This window comes from Larus michahellis, chromosome 2, assembly GCF_964199755.1.
Source record: "Larus michahellis chromosome 2, bLarMic1.1, whole genome shotgun sequence".
Lineage (NCBI taxonomy): Eukaryota > Metazoa > Chordata > Aves > Charadriiformes > Laridae > Larus > Larus michahellis.
The window spans coordinates 74,632,748-74,654,504 of NC_133897.1; the positions used below are offsets into that span (position 1 = coordinate 74,632,748).

Here is a 21,757-nt window from a genome sequence, read left to right on the forward strand (position 1 = left end):
TCAAATATTCCTATCAAGTCTGGTTACTTTATTTTTCATCTGTGCAGTCAGTTAAAAGAACAGTTAACGATGAAAACAGACAACCACAGAAGCTTTAGGTACAGTATTGTAACACTGAAGAAGCAAATGACCACACTGAACACATTCTTTATGCTGGTCATTTCCAAACAAAACAGAAGTACACACAGAGGTCTAGTTCAGTGTAAAACCTGATATTAAGCAGCAAGTTGCTCACACATTGCGGCACAGTATATGGCATTTACTGCAAATAGCTACAGCAGCAGTGCTTAGTGGATGAACTGCATAGAATTAGCCTCACGGGCAAACATTAAATCACCACAATAATAACTTCAGTGGCTCCCTAACAGGTCTGAATTATACAATTCAGCATGAACAGAGTTGTTTACACCACTCAACTTTTAGCAACAGCTCTTGTATTTCTTCCACCAGTCTACACTGTTTGTTCCAGCCTTCATTGCAGTAACTGTTTTCAATTAGCTGTCACATACAACATAGGTAATTACTGCTTATTCAAAGTTACACAGCCCCTGCAACAAAGGTGATATGACTATATTTAAAATAAGAACCCAAAATACATTCAAGAGAATAGTTGCAACAATAAGGCAATAAACAGTTTTAAAAATAGATCCTACTAAACAAAACAAGACCAACTGTGTAACTTGTTGCCTTCATAAGGTTTCAGACTTGAATGGGACAATTCAGAGTTAAGCGCTTACCCACCAGTAACGTTTAAGTACATTGGTAAAAATATTCAAAGACATGAGTATATCGGACTGCCAGCAATCACAACCCAGGTCTTATCACAAGTACGCTTTCACACGTATAGCTTTGCATTTACAGGTTTGCATGAAGTACCCTGTACAAAGATTTTTACTACAGACTCCTTCAGGAAAAATTATGCATTGACAGAAGACATCAGCATTCCAAAATTCTTCCAAACCACATAATATAAACCTTTGGCCTGCTACTAATAAGATCATTAAAGTTATGCACTAGGCAGACAGCATTATTGGCAGCTATATCACAGCGACATTAAAAAAAAATAGCATCAGCTGTTTAAAAAAAAAAAAGACTGAAAATAACTTTGGGGAGTGAAATGTACACCTACGTACAGCAAGGAAGCGAGAAGGAAGTTGTTTGGCCAGAGCAGATGAGCTACCCAGAGGTTCCACATCCATCTTATTGCATATTTGATCAGTGTCAGCATTCAAATCCACATGGATTTTTCCTTCATTAACTTGCTCCAGAGTCTTGATTCTTACACCTTTAGAGCTACCCTGACTAGCTATGTATATTGCTGAAACTTCACATTTCTTCACAGCTACTAGAAGCAGAGACTGAGCTATTACTTATCTCAGCCAGGGAGACTACAGACACCAGCCTTTTGCCATCTTCTGTGCAGTAAAGTCTAGGTTAAATTTAAGTGCAGTGGAGTGTCAACATCCTATGTCAGTACAAAAAAAAAAAATAATCTTTATTTGTAAGCCTATATTAGCAAAGCTCGAGACAAAGATGCTAAAGATGTTTCTTAAGAAAAATGTCCCAGTACTTGCTTAGCCCTGATAAAGTGAAAGTCTCATCATGTGAAAAAACAATGTCACAATATCCTTGCGTCTGTATAAGTTGTGCAAGGCAAACAACTGAAAGCAGCAGGGAATAGAATCTGATTGCTTTTGCTCAGTTTGAATAAATGTGAATTTTACTAATTAAAAAACAACATCATTAGGCATTCCCTTGAAAGCAGACAGGATAGAGGAAAGAGACTATCAATATTTCTACATGTGTTTAGAGGATATGTGCATAGCACTGCTTAATCCTTCTTGAAATTGCCACCCTGTAATACAAAGATTGCTTATACATACATGCTAGTAAACAAAACAAAGACTTTTAGACTCCAAAGAACGGTCAGGGCTGATCTTATATATTTTAATACTGAAACATCCAAATCATTTTATGAAATGAATGCTCTCATTAGCTTTTGAACAGTATTCACAGATGACAAATTAAAACATAAAGGCACTAAAAGAGTGCTCTTTTCCCAGATGTAGGCCAACTTCATGAAAAAAGCTGCATTTTGCTGCTTTTAGCCATATAAATGAACCAAACCACCAGTCTGGGAGTCATAGGTTTAAATTTCTTAACAGCTGAAAGTAGAAGACCAATTTTGTAGTCCTGTTTCAAAGTTTTTATACAGGGAACAATGATCCAAACACCACCACATAACCAAGCTTTGAGAGAAAACTGAAACTGTTCATGGCAAGACATGTCAGTAGCGCGCTCTCACACACACATCAGAGGTGGTACATGCATGTTCCTCCTCTTTCCAAAGATCTCATGCATCAATCTTCAGAGTTGCTGGATAAAGAGAAGTGTAGCTCTTCATTCTGTAGTGAAGTGTCAAAATAGCTGCGTAACTCACTCTCAAAGAAAACAGGAGCAACTGCTTATTACTGGTAAAAATCAGTAAGTCCTCCAGCAAACATGAGGTACCAAATTCATTGCCATAACACTATCAAAGTGTTACAGTGACGTCTACCAAATTGGTCAGAATGCCTTAACTGGGTCCAGGAAAGAAGTTATGTCAGGTAACATATACCTGATGTAAAGGTATACAAAGTGAACTAGAGAAGTGCTTAGTATCCAAAAACCAAAGATGACACTTCAGAATACTAAACAGCGAGCACATAACCTAGGCACCCTCCCCTCTCCAACATAAGTTGGACTTAGAGTAAAAGGTTCAGGAAAAACATACAGAACCTAGCAGGACTGTTTAACCTGTAACTTTTCTTACGCCAAAAGCAAGAAAACAGGCCTTACCACCTGGTTCCTTTTTTTGCCTTTTTCATTTTTTAAAAAGGAGATAATAAAAACCTCCAAATCATGTGCATCTAATAGTGATTTTTCATATTTCATTTATACTTTTTATATCTCTAAGAACATAACTAAAAATCTCACTTTAGAATACTTTCTAATGCAGGATATTCTTTCGACCGTTTTCCAAGTTCACATGCATTCTCAAGGTTGAAGAAAAAAATATATATTCATGTATAGCTAAGGAAATAAAACTCAATTTCACTATATGCAGTTACAGTGCTGTAAAGAAAAAATAATTTAGAAACCATTTCAAGTCTGAAATGTTTACTATGTTCAGACTAATGCAAAGGCTAAGCCTATGGTCCAGGACCTGTTTTAAATCTGTGTGTGGAGATAGGAGCTACAGCAGCTCAGCGTTTTTCTGATGGAGATTTCTCTCCACCCCTCCTTTCTTCCAGCATTCTATGACTTGGTGCTAAAGCCCTCCCTGAACCTCTACTGAAGTAGCATACATTGGTAGTTCAGAAGTCAAGGTCCACAGGTATTAGTATTACCTCTTAAGTCAGTTTTCCAGTAAGATCAAACCACTGAACGACACAGTGCAGAGGTGCTTAACCATTCATAATTAGTAAGAAGTTCAATGGAGTACTTTAAGTTGTGTCTTCTGTAGGTGCCCTTCGCTGCCGAGCAGATTTCTGTCTACCTCTCTGAGGCGAGGGTGGAGTCTCCTGTTCAGCTTCAGCCTCTGAAGGTTCGTTGTCTCCCTGTTGGGACCCCGTATCACCTATCAATTCTCTCAGGAATTTGAATTTAGACAAAAACAATTGCCAGACCACGTACCAGCCTGCAGGAGAAAGAAAGAAAGCACTGCTTAGTTTCTTCATACAAATTGCTAGTCAGCTCTTGGGTAAAGCATACCAGTGAAGTGGGGGGTGTGTGTGGAAAGAGTGATCAGCTCCCATACTCTAATTGCCAACTCTCAACCCCAACACCCCTCCACAACACATCCACTCCTTTCAACAGTCCTATAAATACCAATTCAACTTGATAAAGTTTGTCCTCATCCGGAAGCAAACATTTAAGCTGCAGGCAAGGACCTACACACTCCAAATTGTACTGCCACAGCAAGCAGTAGGTGGATGATCACCATTAAACAGACAAAGGTTATACCTGTCAGGAGAAAAGGAACTTCTGTGGTTATACATAAAAAAGGGCTCAGGATTCATTACACAGGCAGTGTAAAAAGGCAGCAATAGGATTTCTACCCTCATTCAGTGAGCACATCATTCTGAAAACCACATTTTAAAAGCTGCACTACATAATTGCTATAACACACTTGTGGAGATCTTGAAATGAATACCATATTTAGAATAAATCCTATACTGAAATGCACAAGGTCTTTCTTATCATGTTCACTAAAAGACCACATCCCCAAAATTCAAAGTGTTCCCTCACCGCATTAAAGCAAAACTAACATTCTCTGGTAAATTTGTGTTCTGCTCCCAAAACTATGCAAGCAGAGAGCTGAGACAGTCACATTTCTAGAATCTCTCTTGAAAAATATTTATGATCCACCTCCTCCTCTCTCTTGTATAAGGTAGCCAAGGAATTTTAAAAAGCAGATATAAGTATATCTAAACCTAAATCAGAATATTCCTTTTAAAAGGTCTCCCTTACCTAAGCGTTTAGGTCAAGGCAGACCGAGTTTTACCCAGCTGAGAACTAGTGATATCCCTTTCCCTCTAACCAACCAGTCAAGTTTCACCATATGTAGAACAAGAGCGCAACATCTCTGTGAAATACACAGTTAAGCAGTACAAAATGTAAAACAGCTATTTGAAAACATATGCTATATAAGGATCATTTGCAACACCAAAAACCATCTGTCTTGCATAAAGCTAAAAATTAATACTCCCATTCTCTGTTCAGAAGGTCTTGCTATCCAAGCCCATACTGCTGACCTATACAAATACTAAGAGCAGTGTTTCACAGACCTAGGGAAACCCATCCTTCCAATTACACAGCTGCCAGCAAACAGACTTCTGAGCATGGACAACAGGGGCATATCAGGGAAGAGGAAGAAATACTAACAAGTAGCAATTGTGTAACCACAGCACCGCTATTTTTCTTCTTCTGTCATCAGAATCATGCTAATAGGAGTAGGCCATTGCTTAGGACGAAACAAGATCCCACCCTTCCCTTCCCTCCTGGAATACTTTTCACATCCTGCAGAGTTTTAATTGCCGTAACTTCTCTGCTGCTGAGGAGATTTGGAGGAAAGCTTTTATATGACAGCCTTTTATGATCTAAATCAATTCCTGAAGTCCACACCAAGCATGTCCTTTTCCATTAATACATAAACCTTTAAATGATTTGTAATTAAATTGAATCTGACGTCCCACAAATGCATTAAATCCCCCTGCACCTAGAAAAAAACCTCAGTGGCAGATGCCTGGTTTTGCTGTCTCTCTCTCTTTCATATCTACAGGTGAAAAATTGAAGTAGCTGCTTTTTGAAAATTTTGTCCATTGAGGGGTATTTCAGGTCTCTGGGACCAACAATGCTTTGTGAATTCTGAAGATCATAAATCAATCCATTCCGAAGATTGTACATCAATCCATTTCTCTCACAGATCTAAACCTCATTAAAGAGTAATCAAATTTCTAAAACACACACTCATTTCTAGTCCACATGGGCAACAAAAGGCATGAAATACTGCAAATGAATATAAGAACCTTGCAAGAAATGAGACCTACACAGAATATTACAAGCTATTTAAAAATGTCTTCTGCTCCCCAATTTGTTGACAAAGTTTAGGACACCAGACTTAGAAGTGCATGAAAAGCATGTGGTAAACGTTTGCTAAGTCCACTGAAGCATTATGTGTGTGGGGAAGAACTCTCAGCTTGTTTGGTTGGGTTTTTGTTTTGGGGGTTTTTGGTTGGTTGTTGTTGTTTTTTTAAATCTTACCTAAAACACCCACAAAGTGAATTACTGTGAAACAGACATTTCTTCCAGACAACAGCGGGGGGGGGAGGGCGGGGGGGGAAGGAACAAAAAAATATTCATGGCCACCCCAAAAAAAAGAATTATAGGGCACTTTACAGAACCATAACTTGAATATATTTAGCACAAATAAATACTCCATTAAGTCAAGTATTTTAACTTAGGCTACATAAAGCCAACCATATGCTTCCCCTATCACTGCAAACAGAATCCATCACTTAACACAGAATTATAATACTAAAGAACATTCACAGTTCATTTGCAGACACTCCAAGAAAAGCAGCATTAATTTTTTTTCTACGTTTGGTTTGAGTTAGAACACAATGATCTGAGTATCCAAAATACTGAGTGCCATAAACAGACTTTAGAGCTCTCTAGCCTAAAAGACAAACAAGACAGTGTGAATAATCAGCCAAGAGGACTGGTTATAGTCAACAAACAACCAGACCAATGATAACAGACAGGTGAAACAAACCACAACACAATGCACTGAAAAGAAAATTACAACAGGCTTAGCCAACGATAATAGTGGGCAGATAACCAGGCTTGAAAACTAGAGTTTCAAAACCTCATAAGGTCTCCCAGCCTGTACCAGAGACATTTAGGTACAAGACAATCAAAGTAGAACGATTTCTTTCTTTCACTTGCTCTAGTTACAGAGCCAGCTTGGATGAAAAGTTAAAAAATAAAAATAATTCCCAAAATAAACACACTTGTCTGAATCAAGTTAAGACTGCCTCTTCAGCTGAGGCTCCCTGTCGCTTCACTGCTACTAAACACTTAAGTAAGAATTTAGAATTTCCTTGGAAATAACCAGACTACTAAAGAACAAATTATTCTGCTTAAGAGAAACTCTCTCCAACAACAATATCAACTAAATACACCATTCAATAAAACTACACACACAGACAAAGCCTGGAGGCAGATTCACAGTACTGAGTTACTTCTGAACCAGACGACAATGCATTTTCCATTAATTTCACAGCCTCTCAAGAACATTGCAAAATGGTAACACCCGACATCATGCCATACTGAAGAATTGTATGCTAAGATACATTAAATAATAACATATTTTTACAAATAAAGTAATTGTGAAGTAATTTAAAATACACAATAGAGGAAAGTGGGCATTTCTGTGCAGTCTTGTCTTTATGCAGCTCAGTTTAGCTTTGCAATGATTTTGCTGTAGAGCTCTTTCTGAACAGGTAACTGATACCACCAGTTTGCACCTTAAATGCTTCCAGTTTGTTCAGGCAAGCCACTCTCAAAGAAGTCCTACTGGTTTAACTTCACCACACACAAAATATTTGATTTAAATCAGTCTTCCAGTGCTTACTTTATTTTCTTTAGCCATTTGATTTTACCTTTTCGAATCATTCTTAGCTCAACTGAACCTGGGGAAGTCAAACACCATACCCATAATAAATCTTCAGCAAACAAGCAGTGACGATATGCAGACTATAATACATATAACATTTCTACATTAATTGATGAAAGAAGTTGCAGAATACAGAGAGTATTTTGCATTTAGGTAAAATAGCAGCTCCCAGCCTTGCAGAGTTTAGTATTCACTAGAAGCTGGGAATCACTGTCTCACTTAAAACGCCACAGCCAGGTGCCATCCAAAGACATTTAAGCCACATTTGGTATTGAGACATCAGTATGTCAACCCCTCATAAATCATGAAGCAATGTGTTTGTGAAGGTGGCATCATGAGTCAAAGCCTCTTTTACTGACTCATACACAGATGTATGTAACACCTATGTAATACCAGGATGTTAAACAGATTTTATGATTTGACTACATTTCATCAAAAGCTACATTTTCTGTTACTTCCCACACCTGTGCTTAGTTCTTTGTAAAGGGGAAAGAAACAAAGTGATTCGACTACAACATCACTCCCCTTCAAAAGGTGAGGTGTACAAGTCTCAGGTCTGTCCATTTCCTTCACCTTATACTGGCTTGTATGCAAAAGTTGAGAAGAGGGAGATTTCTATACTGGAACACATTCTCCTCTTCTATTTAAATCAGGAGGAGGAGCAAACAAAACAACAACAAAAAAAACAGGGCTAACATGATGTGCTGGGGTAAAGCAACCTGATTTTTCTTATGTGAAATACAAATGAAACAAAGAAAGGAAGGAAGGCGACACAGTAACGGTGCAAGACAGTCTGAAAATCTGGCTTCTATTTCTGACGCTACTATGGACTTCCTGGTGCAGTCTTGCAAGATCATTTTACCTCTGCGTCCCTACTGATTTGAAAATAGGATGCTACTACTCCAGCACATGAAGACCAATTTAGAACTGGGTTATTACCAAGGTAAATGTTGCCTGTATTCAAATGCTGAAGTGTCCACCACAGAAAATACTAAGCAGCTATAGCTCGGGGCGGGAAGAGCATGGGGCTCTAAATGTTAACCTGAGATTTGCGAGAACAGGGTTCTACAGAGCTCTGTGTAAGATTTCTTCTGTGACCACGGACAAGTCATTTTAATGCTGTGCTGTTTTTAAGACGTAGATAATATACTGCCTTAGTGGACAGCTTTGCTATGGAGAAGAAGATCAGACTGAAGGAAGCATACACTACTCTGATACTGGAATAAGAGAAGACATCAGGTGATACAGTGCTTGGTTCTGCACAGCTCCTTAAACGTGGTCCCATTTACTGCAACAAGTTTGCTGCTTGCTGACGGATCACAAGGAAACTCACTCTCTTCCGATCTCCCATTTATAACAGTTTCAAAACTCAACTTCAAATTAAAGGGTATCTTCTCTTTATTGCTGGTCTAAGCAAGCATGACTTCCCTCATCTTTTGAAGTATTTTACAAGATCCACTCATTTAAGATAATTACAAAACTATTCAAACGAAGCATTAAAGAGAAGTTACTCAGGTAGAATTTAGGGCTCGAGTGTTTTCTTATCTGCCACTGAATTCCAACTTGTGAAGCAAACCACACGCTTTAAGCACTTTGAGTTCCATGATTTTTGTTTTAAGGTTGCATCTCTCAAGCCACATCTTATTAACCTCACTCGCCAAATGAGCTGAACGCTTCCATCTGTTCCAGTGAAGGCACTTCCGCAGTTTCACATGGCTCCATGCGTTACTACATTGGGAAACTAAAACAAATACACAGCGATAAGCAGTACTTTGACTTTGGCTGGTATTTTATCTTATCCTATATGCATGAATTCCTCCCATCTGCAGAGGAACATGTAATACAGAAAAGCAGCAATGAGACCACCAGAGAGAAACCAGAGGGCGGGGAAAAAATGTATCAGAAAAGGTGTAGGGGGCGGGAAGTGGAAGCAATTTACTTCAGTCCCACTTTTAAAAGAGCAACTGAAAAATTGCTATTTACAGTCCCTCAACGGTTTCTATGTCAGATGTGACCAGTTTACAAATAGAGACGTTGCTAGCTGCAAGCCTTGTGTGCTTCCTAACAAATTCAGATTAACATTGAAAGTAGCAGTTGCAAGCATCCAGAAATGTTTAAAAGAAAATGAAATCAGGTCATTTATTCAAAGTACTTTCATAGACATAAATGCCTAGTTCAGGTATAAACATTTGCTTTTCACATGGCTGAAGAACTGGTCCAAATAACTTCTTATAGTTCATGCCCTGAATTTTGTCTATTACTTTTATCATTTATTCTAAAGTGACATTTTCTCCCCATTATTTAAGTTCTGATAGCACTTATGACAGGGAATTGGTTGAGTCACCATCCCTGGAGGTATTTAAAAGATGGGCAGACATAGTGCTTAGAGATATGGTTTAGTGACGTTTTTTGTCAAGAGTTAGGTTGATGTTTGGAAGAGATGATCTGAAAAGTCCCTTCCAACCAAGGCGATTCTATGTTTGCGATAAGCAGCAGAAATCCACGTGATCCTAGGGTGTCTCCTGGATAATTAAGTCTACTGTACTTTGCAATCAGTCACACCGTGAGTCCTTTTACAAGCCACTCAAAATCCAAGTTACAGCTTTTTAGGCTCTTGACCCTGTAAATCCTCTTCATAAGGTTGTTTCAATATCTCTTATCAGATGGCTGTGAAATATTCTTATCAGATTAACCTTACTCAAGATTATATCCAGCCATTCTTGTGTCAGGTTTGTCCATTAATTTGTATGTCTTACTGGTCGGCATTTACTCATATCCTCTCATACATAGCACTCAGTCTCCCTGGGAGTCTAACAGCCTGTAAAGACTGGAGACCTCTAGGTAAGAAGGCGAGTAAGAAACTGCCTATCACTGGCACAGATAGTTAAATTGGAAGTTGCTTGTACACAGTTTTTTTTCTAGTAGTGTTCTTGACACTGTTTTCCTTTAATATTTTCTATTAATAATCACGGCAAAAGAACTAGGAGTGTACCAATATTAATTATTAAATGCTGTATGATGGGAAAAAATAATTGCGAATACTGCAAATCATTATCAAATCCTATTGAGTCACTTCTAACAGGGTAACAGTTCAATTCCCCCCCCCCAAAAAAATGAACATGTCAGCTTCCTGTGTTCAGTACTTTTGAAATCTAGGTGACTTTTAGCAATCATTGTAAGCTCTGATACTGTTCAAAGTAAAATACAACAAATGATTCAAAGCAAAGTATTCACTGAATCCAAGCTGAATGTATAATACAGAATTCCAAGGTGCTAAGTATTTATAAGCCACCTAAAAATAAAATTTATTAATTACTTTTGCTCTCTTTAAGCAAGAAAGTACTAGAGAGATCTTTAAGTTAGCAGGCAAAGTTAAAGAGATTCCTAGCATCTCAATTCCATTTGTCACATACAGACAAAAGCAGAAAGGCCTGCCTGGAGAAAGTGATCCTTTTTTCTCATTTTGAACAGCATGTTGCAAAATCGTTTTAATCTTTCAGCAAGAGAGTAAGCAAATATTTCATACGCATACTCTAAAAACATAAAAAAGCCTAGCAAGTACCATGTTTCATCTTCTAAAAGATGAAAAGTGGACAGACACAACCTAATGAGCACACAGAAACTTGAATAAAAACCCACTCAGAATAAATATCCACTAAGGTCACCATTAAATAGGTAACAGACAGTACAGGGCACCTAGGAAAAGAGCACAAGACCAGGCAATGTACACAAGGTGCACCCTCATATACCCTTGCAGTCCCAGTTGTCTGTATTTCAGAAATTACCTTACTAATTAGTACTATGGCTTAAAGACGTTTTCCTTTCTTCTGTGAACTTTAAACGATAAAAGTTCCAGCATCCAAAATATTCTTTGTTAATGTTAATGAACTTGTAGTTTATTTCCCCACCGTGTAAAAGAAAACCTTTTGGTTTAAGCCTGATCATTTAACTTTATGTACTCCAATTCCTCTACGATGATGAAATTTCACAACCGTGCTCAGTTCACCTTTTTCATTCTACACAGTTATAACCATCACCATTCCTCTCATCATCTGCTTTCCAAGCTGGACAGATCTAATCTCTTTAGAGTTTCTTCACGCAGAAATCTTTACATAGCTCTCACCATCCTATCTTTCTAAAAAGAAACTGGGATTATTATTTTTTTTAAATAACACTTTAATAAGAAAATACATGGTTTGAGACACAGGCACATGGTAGATTCCTGTAGCAATATAATGTCATTTTCTATTTTATTTTAAACTTCTAATGTTTTATTTGTCTATTTGTTTGCTACAAAGCATTAAGCAGATATTTTGGAGAAATGCTTGCAACTACTGCAGCCAATCCTTTCTTTGGAACAGTAGGAGCTCAGTTTGAAGCCATTATATTTCTCCACATAAATTATACATGCATATATTTCACACTTCTCATGGGCATTACTCCATATACGTTAATACTGGATTTCACCTCCCATTCTACTATCCAGTTCCTTGATATTGCAAAATCTTTTCACAATGCTCAGCTGTTCTGACCACCATTAACAGGGTATTTTTAAGTATTAAATGTCAGCTGAGTCTTCACTTTATTCCCTTAGTTTTCAAAAATCACTTATAAATCCACCAGGCATTTGCTTTTTATCTTGCAAGCCTTTCAGCACAGGCTATGGCATAGTGGGAGTTTGGTGATGGCGTTTTTGGGGTGTGGGTTTTGGGTTTTTTTTAGAGCTCTAAATTCAGTATATTGATCACAACACCCACACACACTACACTGCTGATTCCTTCCAAGAACACTAACAGACCGGCAAGTCGTGCCTCCCATTGAAATAACCCTTGCCTCTTCATTAAAGTAAGTCCAAGTCTTGGATCCTCATAAGAAAAAAAAAAAACAAACCCCCCAAGAGCTGCTCTCAATCTATTCCAGCAAAGGTATGTCAAAAGCTGTCGGGTACCACTTCCATTCACTGGCATTGCAGACCTAGGCAGAGGTGCAGGAAGCGAGTGCTCAGTAGTCTGTTCACCAAAAAGGCTGTCAACTACAGATTAGTCACGGAATTAAGCTCTAGGAAGCATTTCAAGGCTCAAAATTATTTAGAAACAAAGAAAAGGGGGCGCTGCGAACCGCACACGCTCCCCCACACCGCGGGGCACGGCGCCCTTTCATTTCCTTCAGTCAATCTGAGCAAAGAGGAAGCACCAGAGACTGAGAGAGCGGGTGCGGGGGTGAAGCGGGGAAGACAGGGGCACTGCACACCCAAGGCGGCCCGGCCCGGCCCTTCCGCTCCTCCGCGCACCCCCCACCCCCGTCTTCCCCAGCCGAGGGGAGCGGGCGGGACTTACCGCACAGCATGAAGAGCAGCACGCAGGCCAGAGTGGCCACGATCACCAGCAAGGTCAGCCCGATGCTCTGCCACATGGCGCCGGCCGCTCGCCCCCCCGCCGCCGGCGGCAGCAGCGGCGAGGCGGGGGGGGCTCTCCTCGAAGACGCCTCCCCGCCGCTCGGCCGGGCTGGGCCCAGCCCCACTAGCGACCGTCAGGGCCCGCTCAGCCCTGCGGGAGGGGCGCCAGGGGCCGTCGGGGGGCCCGCCCGGCCCCTCGGCGGGTCAGCCCGCGGCGGGGCCCCCTCAGGCGCCGCCGGGGCTGAGGCGAGGGCAAAGGCCCGCCGGCGGCTATGGGGAGGAGGAGGCCGCGCCTCACATCGCTGCCCGCTGACTTCCGGGGAAGGGAGCGGGCAGCTCCACGGCCCAGCCGGGAGGGCGAGAGTAGCAGGGAAGACCCGGGCTGAGCCAGCGGCAGCAGCCCCAGCGTCGTCTCCTCCTCCCGGCGTGAAGAGCGGCGGCGGGGGGCGGGCCCTCAGGCGCGCCGCGGTGACGCGTGGCGGAGCGCTGTGCATGCTGGGAGTTGTAGTTCGCTTCCCGCCGGAGCGAGCGGGCACCCCTGGGACGGCGGACAACAACTCCCGGCGTGCCCCGCGCGCCGCAGCCCCCGCGCGGCGCCAAACGGCCGCCGGCGGCCGGGCGCGGGGGAGGCCGAGGGTAGGTCGGCAGCAGCTCCTCCCCAGCGGGCCCGGCCGCCTGGGGAAGGGATGAACTGCAGCTGGATGAGGCGGCGCTGAGTGAAGGCAGGCTTGGCTGGGCGGGGGGCCGCGGCCTGTCATGGCTGCGTGAGGCAGAGGGGTGCAGCCGGTGTGGTAAAACGGGTGCGGCGGTGGCTGAAGCGCTGAGCAGAAGAGAAGCTGTGTAGGACAGGTTGCTTCCTCTGCAGTGCTTTAGGTCACTCGTAAGGATGGGGCAACCTGGTCTCCGGTTCCTCTTTGTCCCTCTTGTCATTGCTGCCCGTGCTCCCCCCTGTTTGGTCGATAAGGGGACAGCAGGGCTCTACCGGGCCTTAGCCAAGGCAGCCTTTTTACCTCCGTGCCAGCCCAGCGTGGTTCAAATTCCACATGACCTTGGCTCTTGCCCTCTGTTGGCATTGCAGCGATACATCAAAGCTGGTCTTTTCCCCTTAAGAGAAATCTGAGGAAATAATATCTTCCAGGAATTGCGAGATAAGCATGAGATAATCTTGAGCCTGATATGGACTTTGCCTTTAGCACAGGATCCTTTGTAGTGTAAGAAATACTGGTTAATGTTTCTAAAACTAGTGAAAATCCGTGTGTTTAAGTCCACTACTACAGAAGCCTGATTTCCCATGAAGATGTCACCATTGCAGTGAGATGTCAGAGAAAGCTAATCCCATTCTCCTTTGTGTTTCTTTCACAGATTATTTAGCTTTACTTAAAAGAGGAGATTTTAAAAATTCTTACTGTTTTTCCTGCTCATTGAGCATGCCACATGCCGCCTCCTTTCAAGATACCTGTAAACCCAAATTACCCGCACACACAATTCCCAATTCACATTCTTAAGGTTGCTATCACTTCACCAAATCAAATTCTCTCTTTACATTCCTAGCCTTCTCTCCCAGTGTTCCCAGCCCTGTTTAATACCCTGCCTAACCTACTTAGAATGTCATTTTCAAGTATAATTTCACCTGAAACATATTTTTGGTTATTTCTCAATAACTTTATACTTTGACACGTCTCCTGATATTTAAATATCACTCTAATTCTAGCCTAAGCAGTTGCTGCACACACTTAAGCCAAGTTTCTTCTGTATTGCAAGCAAACAGCAAACCAGTAACAGTTAGTACCATATTAACTTTTGAGAAATATTTAAGTTCCCTCCTAGCCACACTGTTCTGCTTCTCTGATTTTTTGTGTATCATCTACAGTTAGAGTAAGTTCTCTGGATATGGGACCACCACTTTCTCTTTGCTGTAAAGTAGCTGCCACATTTTAGGGCTATTAAAATATTTCATATACATCACCCTACAGTTCCAAACTGTTTTACTAATAGCAGTTAATTCACATCACATCCCCAAGCGTGGCAGAGCCACCCAGCATCCATAACTGAAGAAAAAAATATTTTGGAATGAAGTCATTTTGGAGTGATAAATATACGTGGCCCATATACATGGATTATATATACATGATCAAATATACCTGATAGCATCCAAGGCAACATACTAGGAAATAAAGATGAAACAGGTAGCAATTAGATTTCTCATATTAAAATGGGCAGGTGGACAGCCTTTAAATTGACATATGTTCAGCTTGGAAAACCTTAATTTTATTTATTTAAACATTCCTTTCTCTAGACCGTAAAGAAAGTCTCCCTTTCTCTAGCTCATCCACCAAGTTAATCACCTTATTGTAGAAGACCATCAGGTTGATAAGGCATGACTTCCCATTCATAAATCTATGTTGACTACTCGCAATCACCTTCTTGTCCTTCATCTGTTCGGATATGATTTCCAGGAAGATTTTCTCCATCACCACGATTGAGGTGAGGCCGACTGGCCTGTAGTTCTCCATATTTTCCTTCTTGCCCTTCTTAAAGATAGGAGTGATGCTTGCTCTCTTCCAGTCTTCGGGAACCTCTCCCAGTCACCACTGTGTTTCAAAGATAATTGAGAGTGGCCTCGCGGTGACATCAGCCAGCTCCCTCAGCATCCGTGGACGCAACCTCTCAGACCCCATGGACTTACAGATTGCCAGTTTGTTTAGGTGCTCCCTAACCTGGTCCTCTTCCACCAGGGGTAAATCTTCCATGCTCCAGACTTTCCCTCTGGTCTTGGTGACCCAGACTGCTTAAGGCCAGTATGGATGAACTACTGAAATTGTCCTCAGGACAGACAACAAGCAAGTAGAAAAGACTTTCTAGCACAATGGCTGAAGCACTTAAATAGGAGGTAAAAGTTCAAACCCCACAGGCATAGGCAAGGGGTAACTGCGGGTGTTACACGCTAACCAAGCCATGACACAAAAGGAGAAACACTTCCGCCTCCAGCGATTTGGTGAATAGTCTTTGTTTGTCATTTTTCCTAAAACATGAAATAAAGCCTTTTATTTGGAACACTTGGAATCCGTTGTGTCAAATTAAACATAAATACAGATTTCCATCTGAATAAAAAAACCTGAACATGATATTCTATGTATTTTATCTAAGAATTCTTCAGACCAAAGTTAAATTATATGAACACGTACACATCAGTCCTGCTACATATCATTTCATGTACTAATGTGCCAGAAACCTGTGCCAATACCAATGCTGATGATGATGCATTTGGGATAAGTGAGACACAACATGAGTTATTGTTATTTTTCAAAAGCCTGTGAAATCACACAAAAGAGAAAATATAAAAAGATTAGTGTTGGACAGATTAGGTTTTCTCATCACTGAAGTTCAGAATTAAAGCTGTTCATGCAAATCTAAGCTTGTTCTACCCACTTCCTTATGTGTATGTGTGCAATATGGAGTTACAGAATTTAATATACGTCATCTGTTCCCTGAAGAGGGTGGAAAAACTCACCGATAATGTCATTATGGTCTTTTATCCATTATCTTGCAACACTTGCTCACCGCATACCATCAATATTCTACATTTAATACTTTTTCCTATGATGCTCAACACCGATCGTACTTTTCACATTGTCTCTCTTGGTGTGTATGACCAGATATGCATTGAGATGTGTTTTGTGGGTGGAGGAAAGAGGCTGGGCAGGTCATCAAGCAACAAAGGGACTGCAGCACGAGGCTGGTGAGCCGGCGTTTAGTGGGCCTCTGCCAACCAGTGCCCCAGACCGTTTGACCTGCTTCCACAGAGCAGCAAGGCCGCAAAATGCCGCAAATCGGAGAGCTAAAGACTGGTGACAAGAAGAGAGATGCAGATGCTGAGGGCACGAGCCTTATTTTCAGGGTGTGAGAGACGATGAATCTAGACTCACCAGTTGTTTCACAGCAGTCAGTTAACTAGTGTTTGTGTTTGCACAGCAAGACGAGGTGAGGGATGTTATTATTCCTCCTTCACCAGGGAGAGGACTGAGGTTGAAATATACAGTTGAAGTATCAACTGATTTTGGATGTGCCCCTTTTGGCCTCCTTTTCAGCTGGTATATGGGGAAAACCTCGTGTTTCCCTTGCATTTAATTTATTTGCAACACAGCTTTCACTGTTGTCGGGTGAAGCTATAAGTGCTCAGCACTTTGACAAACCTACACTCAGTTACCCTGAGGCGGACAGCAGAAAGAATAAAATCATTGACTAATTGTAGAAAAAAAGGTATCTAAATGATCTCCTATAATGACATGGAAATTATGTTATCTAAGGAGTGTATTCTAGTCCTGAAAATGAATTTCAGCCACTTCAACAAGATTATCTTTCCTCCTTTTCCAGACCCTTGCATCATTCATGGCCTCCTGTTTGTTTATCATCATCCGCACCATACGTTGATGAAGCAGGAGTCTTGCCAAAGGCTGTTATTGTAAATAATGCTCATTAAAGTGAATACACACAAGAAGAGCAAGTTAAAGGAGTCCAGGCAGATTTTGTTCTATGGTGTCTTAATTTTTTTTAATCCTTCTCTTAGCACATACGTTATCTTTGAGTGTAAATGGCAACCATACCAACTACTTTAGCCAAAACAACGTATAGGAGCCTGAGTGCCTATCAGTTGTACCCCAGAAGCTAGCCAGGTAGTGATAGTTCATGTGAAAGGTGCAAAGTGTAGCCCTTTCTTCTATTCAGAATACACTTGGTGACCTCCCTCCCACTACCTGCCTTTTGGCATTAATACGTTACTATTTCCCAGGGCAGAAGTACAGAGAACAGCTTCCTTCCACCCCTTTCCCTCTGCATTACACCTTTATGCATCACACTGTGAGCTCTATAAGGAGGATTCTGATGTAGGTCTCAGCACATCAAGACTATGAACTCAGACTGGCACCTCCGTATGCTACCTGAGCACTAATACTGGCGCGTGTGAGAGACGCCATTCAGGTCCATCCACAATTCCCAGCAAGCTGACGCCAGCAGGCTCCTCAGAGGAGATGAGCAGACAATGTGGAACAGCGCATCTAAATATGGTCTTTTGTAACAACTCAGCTTCAGCTTTTGGTTCGGAGCCATCATTTTCTCACAAATTGTGGCTGACTTAAATGAACAATATGGACTATTTATATAAAGATGATAAGTATAGGAGGGACGGGAAAATTCTATTTATGTCAATTTAGAAAATACCAAACTCCACAACTAAACTCTGTCTGTGACTGCAGCCAAGGACTTTTCCTGGACACGTTGCAATTGCTTTCCAGCTTTAGCAAAGGCTTTAAGAGTAAATACTGGCAGTATTACTTTGTTCCAAAAGAGGGTGCTAAAACATAATATTTATTACAAAAACTGAAAGCTGCACAATTGTTCGACTCAATGCTTCCTGCAGCATAAGTTTATTGTGGCTTAGTTTTTTATTTTATGCCCTCACAGCTTCACAGCTGGCAATTTAATACAAGCTTTAGCTTTAGCTGTACAGACATATTACACCAGCTATAGTTTCAAAAATGAAAAACATAGGAAAAATGACATTATAGAAAGAACTAACCATATCAGAGAAAAACAAGAGGACAAACTTTCAAATCTGTTTTGATAAATTACGAAGTCTTTTCACTTTAGCCTGATTACTCAGATTTGATTGCACGCAGTTTTATTACTGACAGTTCTTAAGCACTCACTGAGAGTTAACAAAAATTCAGGTAACACTTCAGGTACATAACCATTGTTCTGTGCCAATAAAATTAGAAAATGAATGGATGACAGAAGAAAGATAACCTCTTTCATCTGAACTACCTGCTCAGGGAAAGAAGAGACATTTTGTCAGTGAGCTGGAGAGATAGCACTGACAGGACAGTTTAGTGAAACAGGCACATCCTGGGTTTAAATTCCTGAGTTTAAATTCCAAATTTTGGACAAGATTGTGATCAAGAGCAGTGATTAGTGATGGGATGCATGGCTGATTTCACTTTTCTTTCCCAAACTAAAGCTTTATCCTGGTTGAAACTTATCAGGAGTTGAGGGTTACTGATAATTGGATCAGTGGTACCTGGTCCAGCCTGTTTCCTGCTGAGCTGCAAACCCAGTGGGACTCGGCCCCTGTGAAGTCATTGCAACTCAAAGGTGCTTCTCCTAAGATGGAGAGATATTCAAAATCTGGCTGGACACAGCCATGGGCAACCAGCTGCAGGTGGCCCTGCTTGAGCAGGTAGGTTGGACCAGATGATCTCCAGAGGTCCTTTCCAACCTCAACCAGTCTGTGGTTCTGTAAGCTTGGTAACTTGTGATGAGGTCCAACCTACAACCGCTACACCAGCAGGACTCAAGCTATCTCCCTGTGGTATTTCACCATGAAGAGTAGTTGTTGTGTAACAGCACCGCTCCAGAATGAAATCCTGTCTTAATTGCCTCCACGTACTCTCCTTGTTTCCAGGGAATTTTATCTGGAACTAAGTGATTCCATTTTTCCACACGTTGACTTATTTTTCTGCCTTTCCCCTCAGCAGAGCATGCTGTTCAGCAACCATTCAAAGCTAAAGTGCATGGCAGACATCTGCTACGCTCAGTGCCTGGGATCCAACTAAATACTTAGCATCGCCCTCCATACAAAACAGATGAATCCAAATCTTGTCACAGCCCTTAAATCTCCAAATTCAGGTCATTAGAGAGGTGTTAAAAATATCCGTAATACTATTACAGCTTCTTTTAGATGCCACCAGAATCCTATTTGCTTCCTATGTGTGTCTTCATTGGAGACATTACTGTTTTGATAAAAAATAAAATTGCTACTATAGAAAGAAAATAAATTAATTAGTATTAATATAATGTATCAATTACAAAAAACTCAAGAAATTAGAAATATTACATCTTGACCAAACTTGAGCATATGTTTCTTTTCTGTTTTAGACAAAGGAAAGGAATAAAGAAAAAAATGTTTTGCATTACCATGTTCTTAGGTCTGGATTTGGCTTGACACACTAACTCCAGCCGGTTTGGACTGAAAAGAAATTGGAATAAAAATTGTGAGGCTGAAGCATTCCGAGTTACTACCAAGTTTCTCTGTCAGTCAGCTTTCAGACTGCTCCTTGCTCTACAGCACGTAAAGAGTAATCTCTTGGACAAAGAGGACAATTTTCTGCTTAGAGAACAACTTCTCTGGGGACAGAATGCATATCAAAAAGTATTTCTCTTCAATATTTCAAGATAGTCTGTAGCAACACAGAAATAATTAAGTGAATAACCTATCAAAAAGATGAATTAGAGGAAAGGCTGGCAGGTCAACCTCAGGAATTACAGCAGTTCAGTGTAGACTAACGTGCCAGAATTTGGAAGCTCAAGCAAACAAGTCTGCATCTATAAAAGTGGGCTAGAAGTTACATGAGGACACGCTTTCACGTGAAGCTTCTGGCAGTATCATTTCTGGGCAGGCAGACAGCCCTGGCACAACAGCCATTCTCACAGCCTTTGGAGTATCTCTGCGTCTAGGCCCAAGAGAAAGCAAGGGGTGAAGTAGCACATGGACAAAGAGCCTACCAGGAAGGAAGACTTGAGGTGTGGAACATCAGCGCTACATTTTGGACAAATATAGCCTATCTATACATCAAGTACACTTTAGTTTGTGAAGATGTTACCTGTCCTGCAGCACACATGGTCCCCTTAGCTTATTTCCCCTGCTCGTGCCACTGAAACCAGGAAAGACTGTTGGCTGAGCTCTGGGCAACAAAACTCTGAAGATCCAGAACTGAGAGGGCAGCAATGGGAGCGCATGTATGAACATGACATTTTTGACAAGTTTTCATTTAGCAAATAAAAGAAAAATGAAGGATTTTAATATTTTAAGAAAGATTATTTTGATTTCACATGCCAAAGACTGCTATGTTAAAAACAAGGGAAAAGAAGGACAACATTTTCAGTAAGTTTTGATAGTTAAAATAAATGTTTTATAGGAGATATGAGGCTTTGTTAGCATTTAGAACAAAAATCAGTTTTGAAGGCATGAAATTTTGTGTTTGTTCTACCAAGCATGAAGTCTCTCCTCTTCCCTGACCTTTTTCAGTTTTATATCAGTAGCAGAGTTCTGACGGGGTCAGTAGCTCCTGCTCTGTGTGATTTTTGCCTCTTCCCTAACCAATCTAAATAACCTTTTGTTTATCAATTCATCCCTAATAGACAGCTCTCCAGGCACATGCCACAATTAGGTAGGTAGGGCAACATCGATCTCACTTTGTCACAGTGTGTGAAAGACTCAAGGCGTCAGGTCAGAGAACTTCAACTGCAAACACGAGTGCTGGGCTATTGACTGAACCCTCTGTTAAAAGCAACAGGGACATGTCAAGATCACAGTAGCCAGCCAGTGCTCCTGTCCGCTCCCAAACTGGCCCATCAATAGACACCCCTCTGAAATGAATCTTGCCAACGGTTTTGTCACTACCCACAATGACACTCAGGGCGATGCAGGGCAGCACCTTTCACCTCTTCCCCTGCTCAGCTACTGCAGCCCTGAGGAGGACTTGCGGGTGTTGGTTGATGAGAAGCTCAACATGAGCTGACAATGTGAGCACACAGCCCAGAAAGCCAACTGCATCCTGGGCTGCATCAAAAGAAGCATGGCCAGCAGGTCGAGTGCCCCTCTGCTCCACTCTCGTGAGACCCCACCTGGAGTACTGCATCCAGCTTTGAAGTCCCCAGCACAGGAAAGACATGGACCTGTTGGAGTGAGTCCAGAGGAGGGCCACAAAGATGATCAGAGGGCTGGAACAGCTCTCCTACGAAGAGAGGCTGAGAGAGTTGGGGTTGTGCAGCCTGGAGAAGAGAAGGCTCCAAGGAGACCTTATAGCAGCCTTCAAATACCTAAAGGGGGCCTACAGGAAAGATGGAAGAGCTCTTTATCAGGGAGTTAGTGATAGGACAAGTGGTAATGGTTTTAAACAGAAAGAGGGTAGATTTAGATTGGGTATTAGGAAGAAATTCTTCACTATGAGGGTGGTGAGGCACTGGAACAGGTTGCCCAGGGAAGCTGTGGATGCTCCATCCCTGGAAGTGTTCAAGGCCAGGCTGGATGGGGCTTTGAGCAGCCTGGTCTAGTGGGAGGTGTCCCTGCCCATGGCAGGGGGGTTGGA

The 21,757-nt window shown here is 41.5% G+C and overlaps 1 protein-coding gene across 1 annotated transcript; it reads right to left on the minus strand.

Annotated features, from left to right (window-relative positions):
- SMIM13 (small integral membrane protein 13) lies at positions 1-12,779 on the minus strand. The gene is made up of 2 exons (XM_074575957.1): positions 12,556-12,779; positions 1-3,679 (listed from the first exon to the last, which is right to left on the minus strand). Exons 1-2 carry the CDS (start codon positions 12,629-12,631, stop codon positions 3,486-3,488), a joined length of 270 nt encoding a protein of 89 aa, XP_074432058.1. The 5' UTR covers positions 12,632-12,779; the 3' UTR covers positions 1-3,485.
- Positions 12,780-21,757: the final 8,978 nt, after the last annotated feature.